Source organism: Protopterus annectens, chromosome 13.part0 (assembly GCF_019279795.1).
Source record: "Protopterus annectens isolate FY-2018-M chromosome 13.part0, PAN1.0, whole genome shotgun sequence".
Taxonomy (NCBI): domain Eukaryota; kingdom Metazoa; phylum Chordata; order Ceratodontiformes; family Protopteridae; genus Protopterus; species Protopterus annectens.
Genome location: NC_056747.1, coordinates 531,409,560 through 531,427,642, shown reverse-complemented (window position 1 = coordinate 531,427,642; position 18,083 = coordinate 531,409,560). Strand labels below are relative to the sequence as shown.

The 18,083-nt window shown below is 37.8% G+C and overlaps 1 protein-coding gene across 1 annotated transcript in view; it reads left to right on the top strand.

Annotated features, from left to right (window-relative positions):
* MTMR4 (myotubularin related protein 4) overlaps positions 1-18,083 on the top strand; it is a 1,011,266-nt gene that overhangs the window by 817,940 nt on the left and 175,243 nt on the right. The window contains exon 18 of the mRNA XM_044054156.1: positions 504-661. Within this exon, the coding sequence (XP_043910091.1) occupies positions 504-661 (158 nt within the window). The remainder of the gene's footprint in view (positions 1-503; positions 662-18,083) is intronic.

Genomic DNA, 18,083 nt, shown 5'->3' with positions numbered 1-18,083 from the left:
TAAGAACCTATGAATGTGGAAGATATCCCAGGGTGAAGTGCAGTGTGTGACAAGGTGCCAGAGTTAAGGCACCTGTAAAGAACAGGGGGCAAACATAAGGCTTGACAGTGCATATAACTGACCCAGATAAATAACTCATTCTTGAAACTGTATTTACATGTAACTGATTTTTGGCTTACAGTGATGTATTTTTTATTTTGCATCTTATGTTGTACTTTGAATTAATGATATGCAGTTATACTGCGGAATTGCTTTGGTAACGTGACTTAAATTAAAGTTACCCTGCTTGCTCTTTATAAGATCTTAATAGTTTAGTTTGAATGTTACTATATTGATTTGTTTGCTATGAGACTGTTAGATAGCAGGAAATGCATTGAGTGTATGGGGACTTGAACCATGGTTGTCTAAGCAGATGGATTAATACCGTTTGGCTTTAACAATGTTCTATTTAGCAAGAAGCATTTCTGGAAAAGTAAGATTTATCTGCTTTTATAATTTTACAGCAGCTCCTTCATCCCATATGTCATGTCCGTGCACTCCATCTCTGGACTGCGGTGTACTTACCAACATCCTCTCCTTGCACACCTGCAGAGGAAAGTATGGAGCACTACCTCCCCATGAGCCCGCAGAACCAAGAACTGTGTGCGCGATCACTGGACAGGTGAGTGCGGCATGAATCACCAAGCAATGATTGTTGTATCACAGTTTTACATTTGAAGGAAAATATAAAATTTGTAGAAGTGATCTTGGGCAAATTTCTTCCCATGTTGTAAAGTTCCCTGTAATTTCAGCTGAGCTGTTTTGTAGACATTTTTGGTTAATAAGATCTTACTAGCAGATAAGGCAAACACAGTTTTATAGGGCTTGAGTACTCTGCTATGCTGAAGTGGGTGAGAGAGTGCCTGTTTGTGTGTGCATGATGTTAATATCACAGCTAGTGGCTGGTTTCTAAGTGAGATGTCAGACTTAACTGAGAGTCATTTGTGACTGACACTGTGAGAATACAGCTTTGCAATTTTTTTGTTGTTATCCATTGCATTGTTAGAGAATCTACTTTTCTACAAAATGCAGTGATTTTGGAATTAGGGTCTATATTGTATTATCAACAGCTTAGTTTGTCGAATGCTTAAACATTGACACCTAAGCATCAAAAGCTGACAATAGCGAACGGCCACATAATCAAATTCTTTCCTCAGGAAAGAATTTGCGTGTCAGTTATCAGGGATTTTCCCTTTCCCCAATGTCGAGCGATCTCTGAGTTGCTATATTTAGTTGGGGGGGCAAAGCCCCGCACTATGTTTGGGTGTGTTTGTTTATTTTGTTTACGGACGGCCACGCAAATTCATTCCTGAGGAAAGAATTAGATTGTGGCCATTCGCTATTGTCAGCTTTCGATGCTTAGGTGTCGTTTTAGGATTTGACAACCTAAGCTGTCAATGATGTGATCTAGATGTTTGGAGTTAATATATTTAATACACACACACACACACACACACACACACACACACACATATGCTTTAAGTGAAATTGTGTGTTCGATAGTTGATGTTTTACTGCAAGTTTCATATTTATTGATCACACTTCTGAGAGTCTGTCACTGCTGTATCCAACTTTAGTCATGAAGCAATCTAGCTGTTTTACAGCTGGATCTTCAGTGGACTAATTCATCATCTGTCTTTTTACTGTAATTGTTAAAAGCTAATTCTGTAAATGGTTTTAGCTGTTGCCATCAAAGCAAATGACTAACAGCTTCATACCTGTAATAATGCATTGCTCTTGGGATGCATGGCTAATAGAGGTTCAGTGACTTAGTTTGCATTGTTTGTCATTTGCTTAGAGAGTATACTGTTAACAGGACCAGTGCTAGTAATAGGACTGTTGATTAATGTATGGTGTAATAACTGCGGAGGTACTAAAACCAGTGGCTGGTGTTTTTTGAGTTTATCTGAACTTATCCTCAAGTGTGACAGGTGCTGGTGGCTGACTACTAACTGGGTTAACTGCCAGAAATAGACTGAAAAGTGAGGAGTGCTTTGAGCAAGACATTGCTAATGTTGGATGGTTGCTTAAGCAGCTGTTTTTAAGAACTCATCACTGACATTTAAAGTAGTGATGGACACAATCTTTCAGTGGTATTACATTTAACAAGACTAGAGGCATTTTTTTGTCCTAAAAATGAATTTCTCTGAAGCAGTTAGTTGCAAGTGTTAATTAAAGCAGTTGGCATTGAACTGAGGATTGGTTAAAATTTGTGTATCCAAGCCAAACCCAAATAAGTAAGAATTGACACAAATTGTCTGTCTTACATAACCAGGAGTTCTAAGACACCACTGAGGATAAACTTCAGTTACTATGCTTTTCATATTGGCTGGCTTGTTTGTGTTATTTTGTCCAACAACCCAGCTTTATCCTGTCTGTATGAATCTCCTACATACTCAAGGCATGGTTAATTGCATATATGTTTATTGAAGACTTTAAAACCAGAAGTTTGTCAGGAGTCTGTGCTGGCTCTTTACCTAGGAAATAACCAGGACCCAGTCATTATTTTTTGCTTTCATTATAACTAGTGGATCTGCTAGGTGAAGAGACTTCAGAGCCATGAATCTACTTCGCACACAACCTGCCAAACCCTGGCAGGGTGCTGTTTCTCCTGAGGAGGGCAAGCTCATCAGCATTAAGTAAATGGTCTGACTTTTGGGGGGAGGGCTTGTTTGTGATGCTGACCATTGAAGTCTTGTTTTGCAGCTTTATTAGCTTGGATATGCTTCTAGTCTCAAGTTCTGTGGCATAAAGAGATAAAGCTGTGACCTAGACAACCAGAGTTCAAATGACACAATGAGAGAAGACTGACGTGAGAGGCTGATGCTCACTCACCCATCAGGAGGATGGGGGTATACTGTTGGTTTCATTTGGCCAGTAACCTTCTTGTAGGCATAGGTTCACACAGCAGTGGAGCAGGCTGCACCAAGGATGTGAGCTTGACTATCCCAAGCTAGTGCTGGTAGCATTCTTCATATGTGCTTGAGTGGAAGAGAGCAGTAAGGCATAAGGTATCTTGTGGTAACATAGGTGTTTGGTTTGGCCACCAGTGGCAGGGATAGGGCCTCATTAGAAATGCTGGGATCCTGGTGAGGATACAGACCACCAGCTACTGTTGGATGATGGGCCCATCTGGTCAGCTGTTGTCTGTGTGCTAGGATACCTAATATAGGCTCAAGACCAGTAGGGGAGACTCGTTGGTCAGTAGACATGGAGCTAAAAACAAGAAAAAATGTTGTAAATTGCTTTTATATATGCCAACCCATTTCATAGTACCTGCATTGAAGAAACTGCTGGCCTAAATTTGTAGAATTCCTTTAAGTCTGGAGAAGACTTGCATCTTCCGTACTGCACTTCTAGTAGCTCACTTATGCCCAAAATGCATTGAGGCCTTCAGTATAGGACCGAGAGACTTGTTTTAGGATGCCTGTGTCAGGCCAGAAGGTGAATACAAAAGCACTCATTGTGCATATGTTAACATTCATTTCCCTTACTTGAAGGGGAGGCATTAGTGTACTTAAGGTAGATGTGATGTTTATAACAGCAGTATTGAAATCTTTGAGTTAAAGACCTTTCTGCAGGTTTCTCCTCTTGTTGGAGATCAGGAAAAATCTTTAGATAGTAGACCCCTGATTTTTTGATATGTTGCCACACCTCTGTTCTCTGCTTCTGCAGGAGAGTGCAGATTTATTTCCGAGGCAGTAATATGGTTCTCTGGAAGCAAAGATGTGGTGGAAGGCTTTTTGATTACTAGATGCAAGTTGCAGGATATGTTGTGTCCAAAGCACAAATTGTCAAGACTGTTATATGATGAGTTGGTAATAGAATTTGGTTTGTTGACACCTGATAAATCAGAGCTCGGCTGTTCAGGTGTAACACACACAATGAAACTAACACACACAATGAAACTTTTATTTAGCTGGGTGAAATCCTATGCAAACCCTCCCTGTTGTAACTAACTCTGAGGTTGCCAAATCTAGGAGAACCTTCTTTTGTTCTGTATAGTAGCAGTGCTCAACATGGGGCATCTTTGTAATGAGATTAGGATTAATTTTGACCAGGAGTCAAACCATTACTCCCTAGAACCTGGAAGAGAGTAGCTTTGTTTTGTTTCACATGTGCCACCTTAATACTTGTGTGTGAAAAAAAAACTGGTAGCTCGTTGTGTGTGGTAGAGTTGTAACAAATTTAATACAGAGGCTTCTGTAGTATACGGCACATTGCATTTGACAGTTGTGTTAAGGTGTGTCAGCATTTAAGAATAACTATTAAATCCAACCTTCCCAACAAGCAGATTTGGTCCTGGAAAGGAATATTTTCAGTACCTCAATTTTTTATAGTGGAATATCTAAAGGTGGTGTAATTAGAGCTTCATGTAATGCCTGTGGCAGCTTTTAAAAAGGGTACTGTGAGCCTAAGCGTATGTACCAGTTCTGTTGATTCATATGTCCAAGAAGCTGTGCCGTAATCTTTAACTTTCCCCTATTGCAGCTCTGTCATTGCTTTTGTTCTAGAAAAATACATTTGTAGGTTTATTGCCTTTTACTGTTACTGAAATGGTGTTTGGCTGCCACACCAGATAAGATTTCTCCTGGAGAGTTGGGGCTTGTCTTATTTATTCTCCTCGTATTATCCACTTCACAAGTATGCAGTACTTCTGCTGTAATGCTTGTGATTTTTGGCAGGAATGAAGTCATTGTCTGTGGTGATGGTTCTGGGAGTCTGAGAAATATGAGCATACCAACACGTAGAGTGAACATAACCAATAATCCAGATCTTCCCGCCCCCTTTTCTACTTCTTGTCTTCATTTCTTTCCAGTCTTCCTTTGTGTCCCAATACTATTTTAGTCCACCATTATTTAATGACAACTCATTCCAAGGTTTCACGTTCTTTACCTGAAAATAAATGTAATTAGTTTAGATTTGACTTTTCCAGGTGCTGCGTCTTCTCCCCCCACCCTTTGTCCTGCTTCTTAGTTGTACTTCATTTGTATAGTAAATCTATATCCTGCCCTACAGCTGCCTTGCTTTTGCTCCAGAGTTCACACTCTGTGACTTAACCTTTCTTCATGTTGTGTTCCCTTTTGCTGTGAACACCTTGGTAACTTCCAGAGACACTGCAGTTTTATAACCTTCCTTCCTTTAAAGCCCAGTACAATTTTCTGGGTACATCACTGTACTCCAGTATTGGTAAAGAACAAAAATCTGCTTTCTTTGATCCTGCTCCTCCATTGTAGTGCAAACGGCATCTTGTTGCACTGCAGTCATCATCTGTGTTTGGTATTGGATAGTCTGTTGATCATTTTCATAATACTTCTCCAGAGCCATTTTCCTTATTGTCCAAGTTTTACCCAAGGCCCTTCTTCATTTGTAGTAAATCTTGGCTACCATCTTTGCACCTTTGACAGTTTTGTCAATTCTTAATTTGGACGTATTCCCTTGTGACAGTAGGAAGTACTGCCAGCACAGCTAGCTGGAATTTTGTAAATAATTGTATGTCATTTGTGAATATCAAACTGATTTATACAAGATGCTTGCGTTACAAATGTATTAAAACTGTATGGCATATTAAACTGATTTATGCAGATGTTTGTGTTGAAAAGGTATTTGTAAAGGGCTTGTGTAGCCACAGTGTGCCCTACTGGAGAAAACAGAAATGTACATGCATTGTTGTAAATGTTTAAATGTATATGTTTTAACAGAGGAAACTGGAAGGTTTTACAACCTCCAGAAGCTCAACAGATCTGAGCAATGTTTGTGTGTGTATGTATTTTAGTATTAAAATCCTGCCAGTTTCCAGGGTTGGTGATACTGTGATAAACGAGTCAGACGACCAGATGTATGTCATGTCATTCTGTGTAGAAATAATATTTTAATACTAGAGACTGATGTCTCAGGAGCATTCTGTATTCTGTCTTGGGCCTGACAACAAGGACCACCATTCACCACATCATCTGCCTTGCTCTGTTAATTTATCAGGGAATTGTATAATTTTCTTAGATTCAGTCAAGAATATAGTGAAGCTTAGTTTAGATATTGTTTTCTTTATTTGTCTGAGCCTGTCCTTCAATGTTGTTTTATATATTTCCAGTGATTTGAGCTCTGATGTCACTGTAAATATATACTTAGTATTTTCTTGTTTTTTTATCTGTTATTAAATATATTTAAACCTTTCATTGTGGTTGATCTTTGTAGAGATATTTAAGTTGTGAGAGTACTTGCATATTTATTTGGTGACACTGTATGGGCCACTCCTAATAGCCTTGCTCTTGGTCAAACTACCGTTTGTATTAATATTAATTTCACTCAGTATATTGGGTACCTTTGTAAGGGCCTTAAAGTAGCTGGCAAGGGGTTCTGGTGGCAGTGATAGCTACCTAGTAGTCTGGGCAAAGGGGGCATAGCTAGTAAATCTGTGCCAGGCTTTTCCAGGGGTGTGTGTGTGTGTGTGTGTGTGTGTGTGTGTGTGTGTGTGTGTGTGTGTGTGTGTGTGTGTGTGTGTGTGTGTGAACTGCTTGAACAGGGACATGAAGTACTGGGTGGGCAGAGCGAGTGTTGGAGGACCTGCCTTGGACCCAGGGAAGAAAACGTCAGAGAGAAGTACAGGCACCAGCACAGAAGGAACAGCACTTGCAAGGGGGTTATAAGAGAGGTAAATGGTAGTTGCCTTTCTTTACCTTCTATGTCTAACTATGTCATTAATCTTTCTGGTTACTCGTTTTCTGACCTTGAACCTGCAGTGCTTAATTGTGGACTTAAGTTTATTCCTACAGTTGTACCTCGCATGTATGATATTAAAAGTGATGTCTACAGGTTTTGTAGGAAACTGCATTTGAAAAGGTTTTTTTGTAACTTAAATGTGGACATGAATGAAGTTTTATCTAGCGACAGCCTTGATTCATCTATGGACAGTTTTCATACTTGTGATTCTGATAATATTTGTAATGCTTATTATAAATTTGATACTGAATGTATTAAAACTAAAAGTAATTTTATGCCCTCAGTTTTGAATAATGATGTTATACATTTCACCAATGTATTTAATTTTTCTATTGAACGTGCACATAATGAGTTTCTGAGAAGTAAACCTGATAATTTCTATAATTTAACCCAGAAGGAATGGAAGGCTTTACTTGTGTTAAGTAAAATGAAGGAACTTGTATTCAAACCTTCTGACAAGGGTAATACATTGGTCGTGATGCACTTTTCACAATATCTTAAAATGTGTGAAGAACATTTAAGTGATGTTAGTGTTTATGAGAAGGTGGAATTCAGTATGTACAGTGACTCTGTTTCTGAATACATTGAATTAATGAAGAAGGGTGAAAGATTGGGTTATTTTTCAGATGCAGATGTTAAAAAAAAGTTTAATATAGAAGGTTGTAGAATAGCTTTGTTCTATTGTTTACCAAAAATACATAAAAGTTTAGTATCACCCCCTGGAAGACCTATTGTTTCGGGATGTAATTATTTTTTGCACAATATAGGGCTTTTTCTCCATAGCTTTTTGCTGCCTACAGTTAAAGCTTTACCTTCATATATTTGTGATGTTTTTGACTTTATGAACAAAATCAAGGATGTTGAGTGGAATGAGAGTATGTACTGGTTAACCCTTGATGTTAAGAGCTTATATACAAACATAAGCCATGGATTTGGCATGGAGGCCTTAAGATTCTTTTTGGGTGATTATCCAGCCACAGAATACATTAGAGAACTTATTTATTTTTGTTTAACACACAATTTTTTTGAGTTTAATAATAGTTTTTATCGACAAAAAAAAATGTACGGCCATGGGGGCAGCTTTTGCCCCCATGTATGCGAATCTGGCCATGGGCCTTTTTGAGTCTGAATATTTGTATAGAAATTCCTTTTTTTGTAAATATGTTGTTAGGTATTATAGGTTTATTGATGACCTAATTTTTCTTGTCCAAGATGGTGAGGTTTTTGTTGATAGTTTTATTTCAGAATTACATAATAATAGATTTTTGTTAGAATTTGATGGTTTTAAAATGGGTGTGAATGTTTCTTTTTTGGATGTTGTGTTAAACATTAAGGATGGTAATAGATTGGAAACATCTGTTAACAGAAAATTTGATGAAGGTTCTCATGTGTATGGGGTGAGTTGTCATCCCCCTCATACATTAGAAGCTTTACCATATGGTGAAATGTTGCGGGTGTCTAGATTATGCAATGTTGAATCTATTCTTTATCGGGAACTAGATGCAACTTTGGGAATGTTTAAATGCAGAGGTTATAGTGATTAACTGGTTCAGAGAAGTTATGATAGATTGTTTAATATAGGTGTTAGGAGAATTAATAATAAAACACATAGAAAATATACCTTAACATCTAGTTTGGAAATTAATAAACAGCATGAGATTTTATATTTTGTGACTACATATAGTAATTTTAGTGCTGAATTGGTTAGGCTGGTTAAACATTATTGGGAATATTTTGTTTCACTTAATAATGTAGCAATATGGTTAGAAGGTAGATTGAGATTTTCTTACAAGAGAGGCAGGAATATCCAAAATTTTTTGGTGAATAGTAAATTTCTTTTGCCCTCTGCTAGTCTTGCTGATAGTATTTCCCTTAGGGGTACTTTTAAGTGTGGCAAATGTAGAGCATGTAATTTTGTAGTTAATAGTTTTCCTTATATAAATAATGTGGGTTTTAATACATGTAATTATTTTACTTGTAATTCTGAAGGTGTGATTTATGCACTTAGATGCCCATGTAATAAATTTTATATTGGGGAAACCAAAAGGGCATTTAAGTTGAGATTAATGGAACATGCTAGGGGCATTGTTAATAAGAAAGAGGAAAGCTCTGTGGCTATGCATTTCAAAAAATTCCATGATAGTAAAAATGAGGGGCTACAAGGTACTGTTTTGGAAAAAATAAGTTTGTCTTGCTTTGATACTTGTAACATAAAGCATTACTTGCTTTCTAAGGAAGCTGTTTACATTTTAAAATTTGGTACTCTGTACCCTCATGGGTTAAATGAAGAATTTAATTGGAGGGTGTTAATTTAATTGTTTTTATTGTTTAATTAATTTGTGACTGCTATGTATGGGCTGTGCATTTTGTAAGTTCTTTACTCCTTGAAGGCTTAGGCCGAGACGTCAGAGGAATAAAGTGTTTCTGCATTTTGTGGATTACTTTGTGGTTTTCTTTGCATATCTACCTAATAGTCTGGGCAAAGAGGGCATAGCTAGTAAATCTGTGCCAGGCTTTTCCAGGTGTGTGTGTGTGTGTGTGTGTGTGTGTGAACTGCTTGAACAGGGACATGAAGTACTGGGTGGGCAGAGCGAGTGTTGGAGGACCTGCCTTGGAACCCTGGCTAAGGACTCAACTTTATAGCTGTGCCAGTGGCGAGTCTTATTGGGGATCTGGAAAAAGAGGGAGAAACCAGCCCTGGACTGACAGTGGTCTCTGTGTGCTCTTAAGGGAAATTGCACTTGATGCAGAGAGCTGCATCTGGAAATACTGTGTGTGCACCCATCAACTTCCCAGTGAACATCCCCCACTAATGCCAGTGGTGAGGATTGAGGCTCCTTGATCACTGACCCAGAGGTGGTGGGGTGTCACACCCCTTTCTTGTCCCTGTATGCAAGTCCTGACAGCCAGATCAGGACATAACTAGTACCAAACCTTGGGTCCATCCCTGGTTCTTGTACATCTTGCTCCATCTTCTCTTTTTATCACGTCATTTTGTGTTGTTTTCAGTATGTGTCCACCAGCCTGCTTTGTAGAATGATTTTGACTTCTTGGTGAGATCACAGGTATATTGCATGGGTATTAATTTGCCTGGTTGATGACATCTCATTGAAGATTGTTTATTTGGGACTAACTTGAAGAACTGGAATTTTCTGATAACTTTATCTTTATAAGTTTTGCCAAGGTGTGCCAATCTTGAAGCAAGTTAAAGTAAAATTGGTGAAGGGAAAAGTGATATTTATCCAATGGATGCATATGGTACATAGATAGGTCTAATGTCCTCTTGTATAAACCTCTGTCATTTTCCACAGATATGGTAGAGAGCTTTGTTTGTAGACTTTACTTAAAAAAAAAAAAAAAAAAGTGTTCAGCCAGAGGATCTTTGAGAGAGTTTGTGTTGAATTTCATGTACACTAAGCTTGGCTGCATTTGAGGTTTTTGACTAAGCTACGTAGTTCATAATAGACATGACAAATGTGATGGTCTATCTTACAGTCATCATTTCTCTGCCTAGTCCCTGTCATGCAGTTTTAAAAGACTGCTTAGTTAGTGAGGTGGTCTGGTTAAGGGAGTCTTGAGTACTTTGTTGCTTGCTGTTCTGTTTAGAGGTAGTATTTGTAATGACCAGGCCATGCTTTTCAGAATGTTCAGTAGCAGAATGGCATTAGAGTTTTTCCTTCCTACTCTCTCCTTCCCAAGAGTAACATTTCGTAGCTGTGAATCATGTTTCTTCAGGTACATTTACATGTGTTGGCCTGTTTGAAAATAGCATTTCTGACGACCAGACTTTACATCTCACATTGCCCAGAACTGATATGACATTAGTCATCTTTCCTACTCCTGTCTTCTGAGGGATGCTGTTCCAAAGCATTTAAGTCTATATAAGAATTCTTATGCTTTCTTATGAAAAGAGACAGTGGTGCTGATTGTGTGGATGTGAAAGTGGTTTACCAGCATCTTATGAAGAGCTTGCAGAGATACCTGCATTAATTCTTACAGACATTATTCATAGCAGTTGTGAAGACCATACTGAACATCTGAGTTGTCATCGAGGCCAGTGTTACTAACTCTAATGGAGTGGATACCTTGTTCAGATGCTTGATTCTCAGCTATAAAAAAAGATTCTATATTCTAGCAACATTTCTGACAGATCTTTTGATGGTTAGAGAAAACACAATTGAGAAACACAGAAAGTATGTTTCAGTGAAATTGATGGCGACCTCATGATCTGAAAAACAATGGCCATCAGGCAGTCGTAATGGTGTCATAAGCTCTATGTTATAAGCTTTTTTGAAGAAGTACCTTGCTTTTAAGGTTGGAGAGTTTTGCACTGAAGAATAAGCCTCTAGTTATTGGCGCTTGAAATGATCTGCAATTTTTGTGGACAGATGAGTAGAGTTAGAAATGAATTGTTACTTCTGGTTCCCATAGTGAACCATGGTAGAGATAATTCTCAAATTAAAATATTGCCAGTGGTTGTAGGTTGTTAAACTACTGTGTATGCTTGCAGTGCATTTGCAGTTGTTTGTTTACGTTTTTCAAGTTTCAGATAGTTCATTTCACCCACCATGCTGTGCTGTTGACTTAGAAGCAAGCTAAATGTATGTTCTAATTTAATTATGCAGCGTTTATAGTTAAAACCTGTAAGAGTTGCAGTAATAGAAACAAACAGCCCTTTTGTTTGTGCCCCGACAGTGTCTTTTTAGTTCTGGTTTCATGAACTTTAAAAGCTTTATAGTGGGTCTGGTTTGCTTTTGACCTTGAGTAATAAGTTATTTTGGGTGAAATTTGAAGGGCAGTGGTTGAGAAAATAAAAAAGGCTTTTGTAGAAAAAAATCCTTTGCAGTTACACCATCAAGATTATGTATTTGCTACTTACCAGATGCACTTATTTGTTAGTGATTGAAATGTTTTTTGCGTAAACTGCAGCCATGCCTTCAGAATTCCTCTTGAATTTTTTTCAGGTGAGAAAGGTGCCCCAGCCCCCCTAGTACAAGAATCAAAGAATCGGAGAGGAACCATTTATGTTGCTTTTGATGAAAATGTTGATTGCGGCAAACAAAATCCAGAGGACCAGTCCTTGTGGTGCAAATTGAGATTAACAAGATCCAGAGTACCTGTCCTTGTGATATTTCAAATGTAATCAGCTGCTTGGCTCCATGATTGCTGTTGCAATCTTGTGTGATCACAGAAAGGTCTAAAACTTTAAAGTGGGTGGCTTAACATGAAAAAAAAAACTTGTGTTTTTGCAGAAAGCAAGCCCTCCTGCACACCTCAGTTAAGATGGTTGTGTTGTCAACCTCCTGCTACATGTAGAGAGGTTGATGTATTTGGAGAAAGGGAGAAATACCTGAGCTACCACAGTCTTGTACTTTAAAGGCAAAACCCCAAAATTGCAGAATGCCAATCACTAGTTTTCTCAGTTACAAGCCTGTTTCCCTCCATTTTTTTATTGATTGTCTTTTCCCTAAATGTTGTGTGTCAAGACAAATGGCATCAGAAATGCTGAATCTCTTGGGATCTAAACCTCTTCTGCAACATCAGTCGAATGGTTTGGAGGGACAAGTATATCTTGCAGAGGATACTGCTGCTATGGACCAGACTCACTATCTGCATAAAACAAAGTCCACCCTTGTCTATATTCAAGTACAACTTATATCTATGGATGGGGAAAAAAATTTACTCCATGACTGTTTCCTGTACTACTAATGGACTGCAGCAGCTCCTAACTGATTTATCCCATTTATGGGTCCCCTCAAATTATCTATGGTATGATCCTAGTTTTTCTGATTAAGGGTAATACATAATTATCAACTGCATGATAAGAAAGGCTAGTCTACAACTAAATGGGATAGGTTGTTTCGAGCCCAGAAAGAGAAATTGGGTAGACTTAAAGTGGCCCGCAAAGGTAGCTAGCCTAGTACTTTCCTGTGAATCTACAAGATAATTAGCCATCACTAGGCCATCTGTAAGCAAAGCTAAAGTGCTGAATGAAGGGCTTATGATTCACATAAAAAAATGGCTATCTGAACAATACAAGTAGTACATATTATCCACATTGTGAATTGTTTACCCTCAACAGACCAAATTGTTTTACTGTTGTATTTTACTGTGAAGTCTTGTACAGATTACACATTTATAGTTGCTTAAACATTCTTTAACTTTGCATACTGAACATAAGACTAACTAAATCCTGACTCATAAAGGGTTAAAAAATAAATAAAACTTCTGGAATGGCGTCAGAAAAGAGGGTCCAAGCCCTGTTCCATGGCCTACACTGAGAAATGTTTCCATTTATGGATAGATTTCTTCTGTATAGCGGACAAGATGTGTGCCACCATTTAGGATAAGGAAGGATCCAGCATAGGAATTAACAAAACCCAAGTGTTTAGTTTGAAGTTCTGAAGGACCAGGTGAGGCTGACCATATGGATATGAAATAAGAGATCTGGATTTAGATGTCATGGGGGCTTGAGGCCTGAGGAAGGGGAACCAGATTTGCCTGGGTAACAGTGTGGCAGTGAATTAAAGTAGATTTGCATATTGAGGCTTTCTGCAGGAACTTTGAAATGAGGGGAATCAGAGCAAAGGCATAGTGAAGTCCACGAAGCCACTGACATTCCAGTGCATCCCATAATAACTATCCCTGTAGAGGGGTCAGGGCAAAGAAGCTGCTGCATTTGGTCTTTCTTACCACATGGTTGAGGTATCAGGATAGACCTGCTTCGTCTCTTTACTAGAGACTTGACTTTCTTCTGGAATATCCATTGCAGTTAGAAAGTGATGTGAATAGATTGCCCATAGTCAGACTCTAGTGACCTCTCAGTAAATGGGATAAGATTGGTTCCACTTGAATCGCTGTTACATGAAGGCAAAATGGTAGTAGTTGTGGATGCATTCTTCATTTCATGGGATGGAAATTCCTCTGCACCCTCCAACCATTCTAAGGTAAGACCAGACCTCATTCTTATTACCCCTTGTAGCTGAGAAGAGTGGATTTCAGTCCCTCAGGCAGTACAGTAAACTCCTTCTAGCCAGAGAGTCTTCCATGATTATAATAACTACTTATCTTTGCCAGTCTTAGGTCTTTTGATCTCATTAAACATCCATTCAGGTGTTACAGAAGTATTTGAGGCTGTCAGAAAGCCATCAGTAGGATTGTGCCTGCAGATGGAGTCTGTTCTCCATTTGGGTGGGGTGTGCTTTGTGCCACTCCTGTATGTCATCTTTGAAATGACGGTAACCTTCCTCTGGCATCTTTATGATCTGGGCTTCGGATAGTTCAAGGTTATAGTGCATAATTCTACACACTATGACTTTGTAGAGAGCAGGCTGTTTTTATAGTTCAGCACCAGCTGGTGTGGCAGTAATGGTACATCTTCATCCACCTCTGAAGTGCCCCCCTCCCTTCCTTGTGATTAATGTTTCATGGTTGACAGGATTGCCTTTTCAGCATTTGAGTGGCTTAAAGGCACTGAATTTTCTTTAATGGAAAATGTATTTTCTGGTGGTATTATCTTCTGTCTGCAGGATGATGGGGTTGCATGCCTTAGTGTGGGGAATTTTGTTTGGTCTTTAGCAATATTTTGCTCTCTTAAGACTAACAGTCATTTCCTCCCAAAGGTGTTTTCTGAATCACCACTGAGAAGACTGAGCAGGTTTTTGTCTCCTTTGTTCCTTTGAGGGAAGAGTAAATGCTTTTGAGCAGATTGACATCTACATTATCTTTTGCAATCAGCTAGCCATATGTTGGAAAATGCTGTGATCTGGACTTGGGAGAGATGACGCTTTCCAATGCTTTCTTCAAAAACATCTTTGTTGCAGACCTCTTCCATGTGGCCACATGGACTTCAGTACATACTTTCAGCAGTTGTTATTTTTTCAGTTGCAGCTCCAGGAGTTGGGCTTCTTTTGGTGCAGTTTTAATTTAGGAATTATCCGTCTGAACTTTCAGTCTTTAGGCTTACCTCAGCTCATACCACCCTCATAGTGATACTGCCCACTCCAGTTTGCGTACAAACCAAATCGATCCACAGTAGATGCTATTTCACGGGCACTCCATCTATCATTGGACCACCTGGAAAACAGCAGCTATGTATGCATGCTATTCATTGATTTCAGTTTGGTATTCAACACGGTCATACCTCAGCAATTGGTAGAGAAGGTAAACTTCAACACCAAAGAAATGAACGAAGTCTGACCCAAAATGGAATTTATTGTGAACAGTACCACAATACGTCAAAATAAACAGCAGCTCAACACAGTCGATTAACCTAGGTTTCGTCCTATGTGGACTTCTTCAGAATAAAAAGTTAACCATAAAAGTCACTTAACTAAACATCAACCCCACTCATGTCATTAACCAATCAATTGTCTAATCTAATAACAATAAAGAATGAAAAAGAGTTAAAATAACGAACACAATCATGTAAAATATATGTATAAAAATATATGAAAAATATATAAATATAAAAAATATATGTGTAGTGTAAACAATAAATCCTGCTCTTACATACATATAACTTAAACCAAAACATTAATAAACTACATTACCATATATAGTCAAATACATCAAAAAATTAGCCCAAAATATGTTTGAGCTTAAGAACAGGCTTAATTGTGCAACAATCATTTAACCCAGGGTGACAATGCGCATCCAATCTAAGTTGCCATCTAAGCTCACATGAATCTAAATGCACCTCTAAAGGTTTACCCTGTAAATCATACTTGATTTGTTGCAATATACAAAATTTAAAAGAATGGTCGAAACAAGTGGAAATGTGCCTGGCTAATGCATTAGTTAATTTTAGGTGTTTTATATCCAATAGGTACTCTCTAACCCTTTCTCTGAAATACCGACAAGTTTTTCCCACATAAAAAGCAGGGCATACTTGACACTTGGCCAAATAGACAACATTCTTCGTATAACAATCAAAATGGCCTGTAATATAAATACGATGTTGATTAAAGATAAGAATGCTGCCCGATGTCAATATATGTTCACAAATGGTACATCTCCCACATTTAAAATTGCCTAATACCCTGCTATTACATTGACTTGGGGAAAGAGAACATCTTTCAGAAATCTTTTTTAAGGATGTGTCCTTCCTATATATAAACTTAGGTGCCAAAGCCATTTTCGCTACTATATTCTTTTCCATTTGCAAAATACCCCAATTCTTGTTAACCATACCTGTTATGTATTCAGAATCAAAATTGTAAGTTAAAATATAATGCAGTGGATGTCCGTCTAGTTTTCCTAGATTTCCTGAATTGACAAATGTAATACTAGAAGCGTTCATGTTTCCACCTCTAAGAATGGGAGTGTAAAAACCCGTATCCCTTTTAAATTTAACCTCTTTAAACAATTCTAAACATAATTCCTTTGGGTATCCTCTATTTAAAAACAAGGTAATCATAAAATTCAATTCTTTTATGAAATCCTCCTCCTCGCTGACCATCCTGGCAGCTCTCACCATTTGGCCCTTTACTATGGCTCTTTTTTGGTGCCTTGGATGCCAGCTACTATATTGGAGGTAGGAATTTGAAAAAGTGGATTTTCTATATATGTTAGATTTTATCATTTCGAATGTCTTATCAAAAGTTAATCTTACATCCAAATATGTGATATTGTTCGTGTCAAAATCATGGGTAAATCTTAAGAACCAAACTGTATTATTAATATATTCTAAAAAGCATCTAAGACAACTCGCTCACCTTCCCATATAATAAATATGTCGTCAAGGTAATGCGTGTATAATTTAATGTACTGTCTGAATTCACTGATAAAAACATAATTTTGCTCCCAATATGCCATGATGTAATTGGCGTAAATTGGGGCACAGGCGGCACCCATAGCTACACCAGTGTGTTGCTTAAATAGGTGCCCTTCAAAAAATATAAAATTATTTTTCAAAACTGCCTCCATAAGTTTGACAAAAACGTTGATCTTATCTTGTTCAAAATTGCCTGTTACCAGCAGTTGTTCCTCTAACCATGTGAGACCGATATCATGGGGAATGACTGAAAATAAATTACACACGTCTATGGTAAGAAAGCTCAATTTGTTATTACACTTAAATTTTTTAACCCTTTCCAAAAAAAATCCCAATAGTCCTTTGTTATGTATGGGAAAGCATTTAATCCTTGTTTCATGTAATGATCTAAGAATTGACTTATGAAACAAGTTTTACACCTCTTACCATCTACAATAGGTCTGAATTTAACGTTATCTAACCCCTTATGTATCTTGGGTATACCAAAAATTCCACAAAGTACTGGTTATGGGTTACACTTAAATTCATACTCGACTTCATTCAATTCACCTTGAAACAACATGTCTTCTAACATGAGGTCCAATTTTTTTAAAAGCAATATTGATTTCATTAATACTGGTTTCTACATAGTTATCATTCATAAGCATAGTCATCATAATATTACTATAATCATTGCTATCAACTATGACAACCCCATTGCCTTTATCAGGCTTCATTATACGTACATGATCAACCTTTTTTAAATTATTCAACAATGTGCACTCAAACTCTGTTAAATTCAGACATGGTTGTCTTATGGTTTTCTTATAGTAATCCCTGATGTCAAGTTCACACACTTTTTCAAAGGTAGCTATAACAGGGTTGAGGGGAGGGTTAAAAATGCTTGTTTTTTTCAAAAACCCTTGTCTGTTAACCACACCAACCCCATCAAAAAACCCTCTTAAATTCATTTTCCGTACAAATAGTTTTAAATCAAGTAAGGCGTAAACCAATGTGCCCCTTCTACACGGAACAAAAGTAAAACCCTTGGAAAATAAATTGACATGTTCAGTATTAAAGCTATAATTAGAATAATTAAATAACTTAGTCACCGGTAGCATTTTCCATAATAATAGGGTTACTTAAAAACCAGTTATGTTCCCCTTGTGGCAACTTACCACCTAATTCAACACCCTCTAGGGACATTCCATTTAGGGTTATGTTCTCAACACCCTGAGTGAAGGGACTTGTAGTATGGTGATAAATCAGACATACGAAGCAAGAGATTCAGGATATTCATACAACAGGCAGTTTCCTTGCATAATGTGAAATAGAAGAGTCAGTAGCTTGCTGCTTCCACAAGTAATATTTTTCCAGGAATGTATTCTCATTCTCAGGTGTTTAAATCTACTTCTACTGACTCTTTGGGTTTCACAGTACGTGTGGTATGAATGTCTTTTGCAAACAATGTAGTAGTAAACGGCTAGATCATCAACTGTTGGCCAGTGCTGTTTTGAATTTCTTGCTTCCTCTGTCTGATCATCAGCCGATTCCAAGTCCACCACGCAAC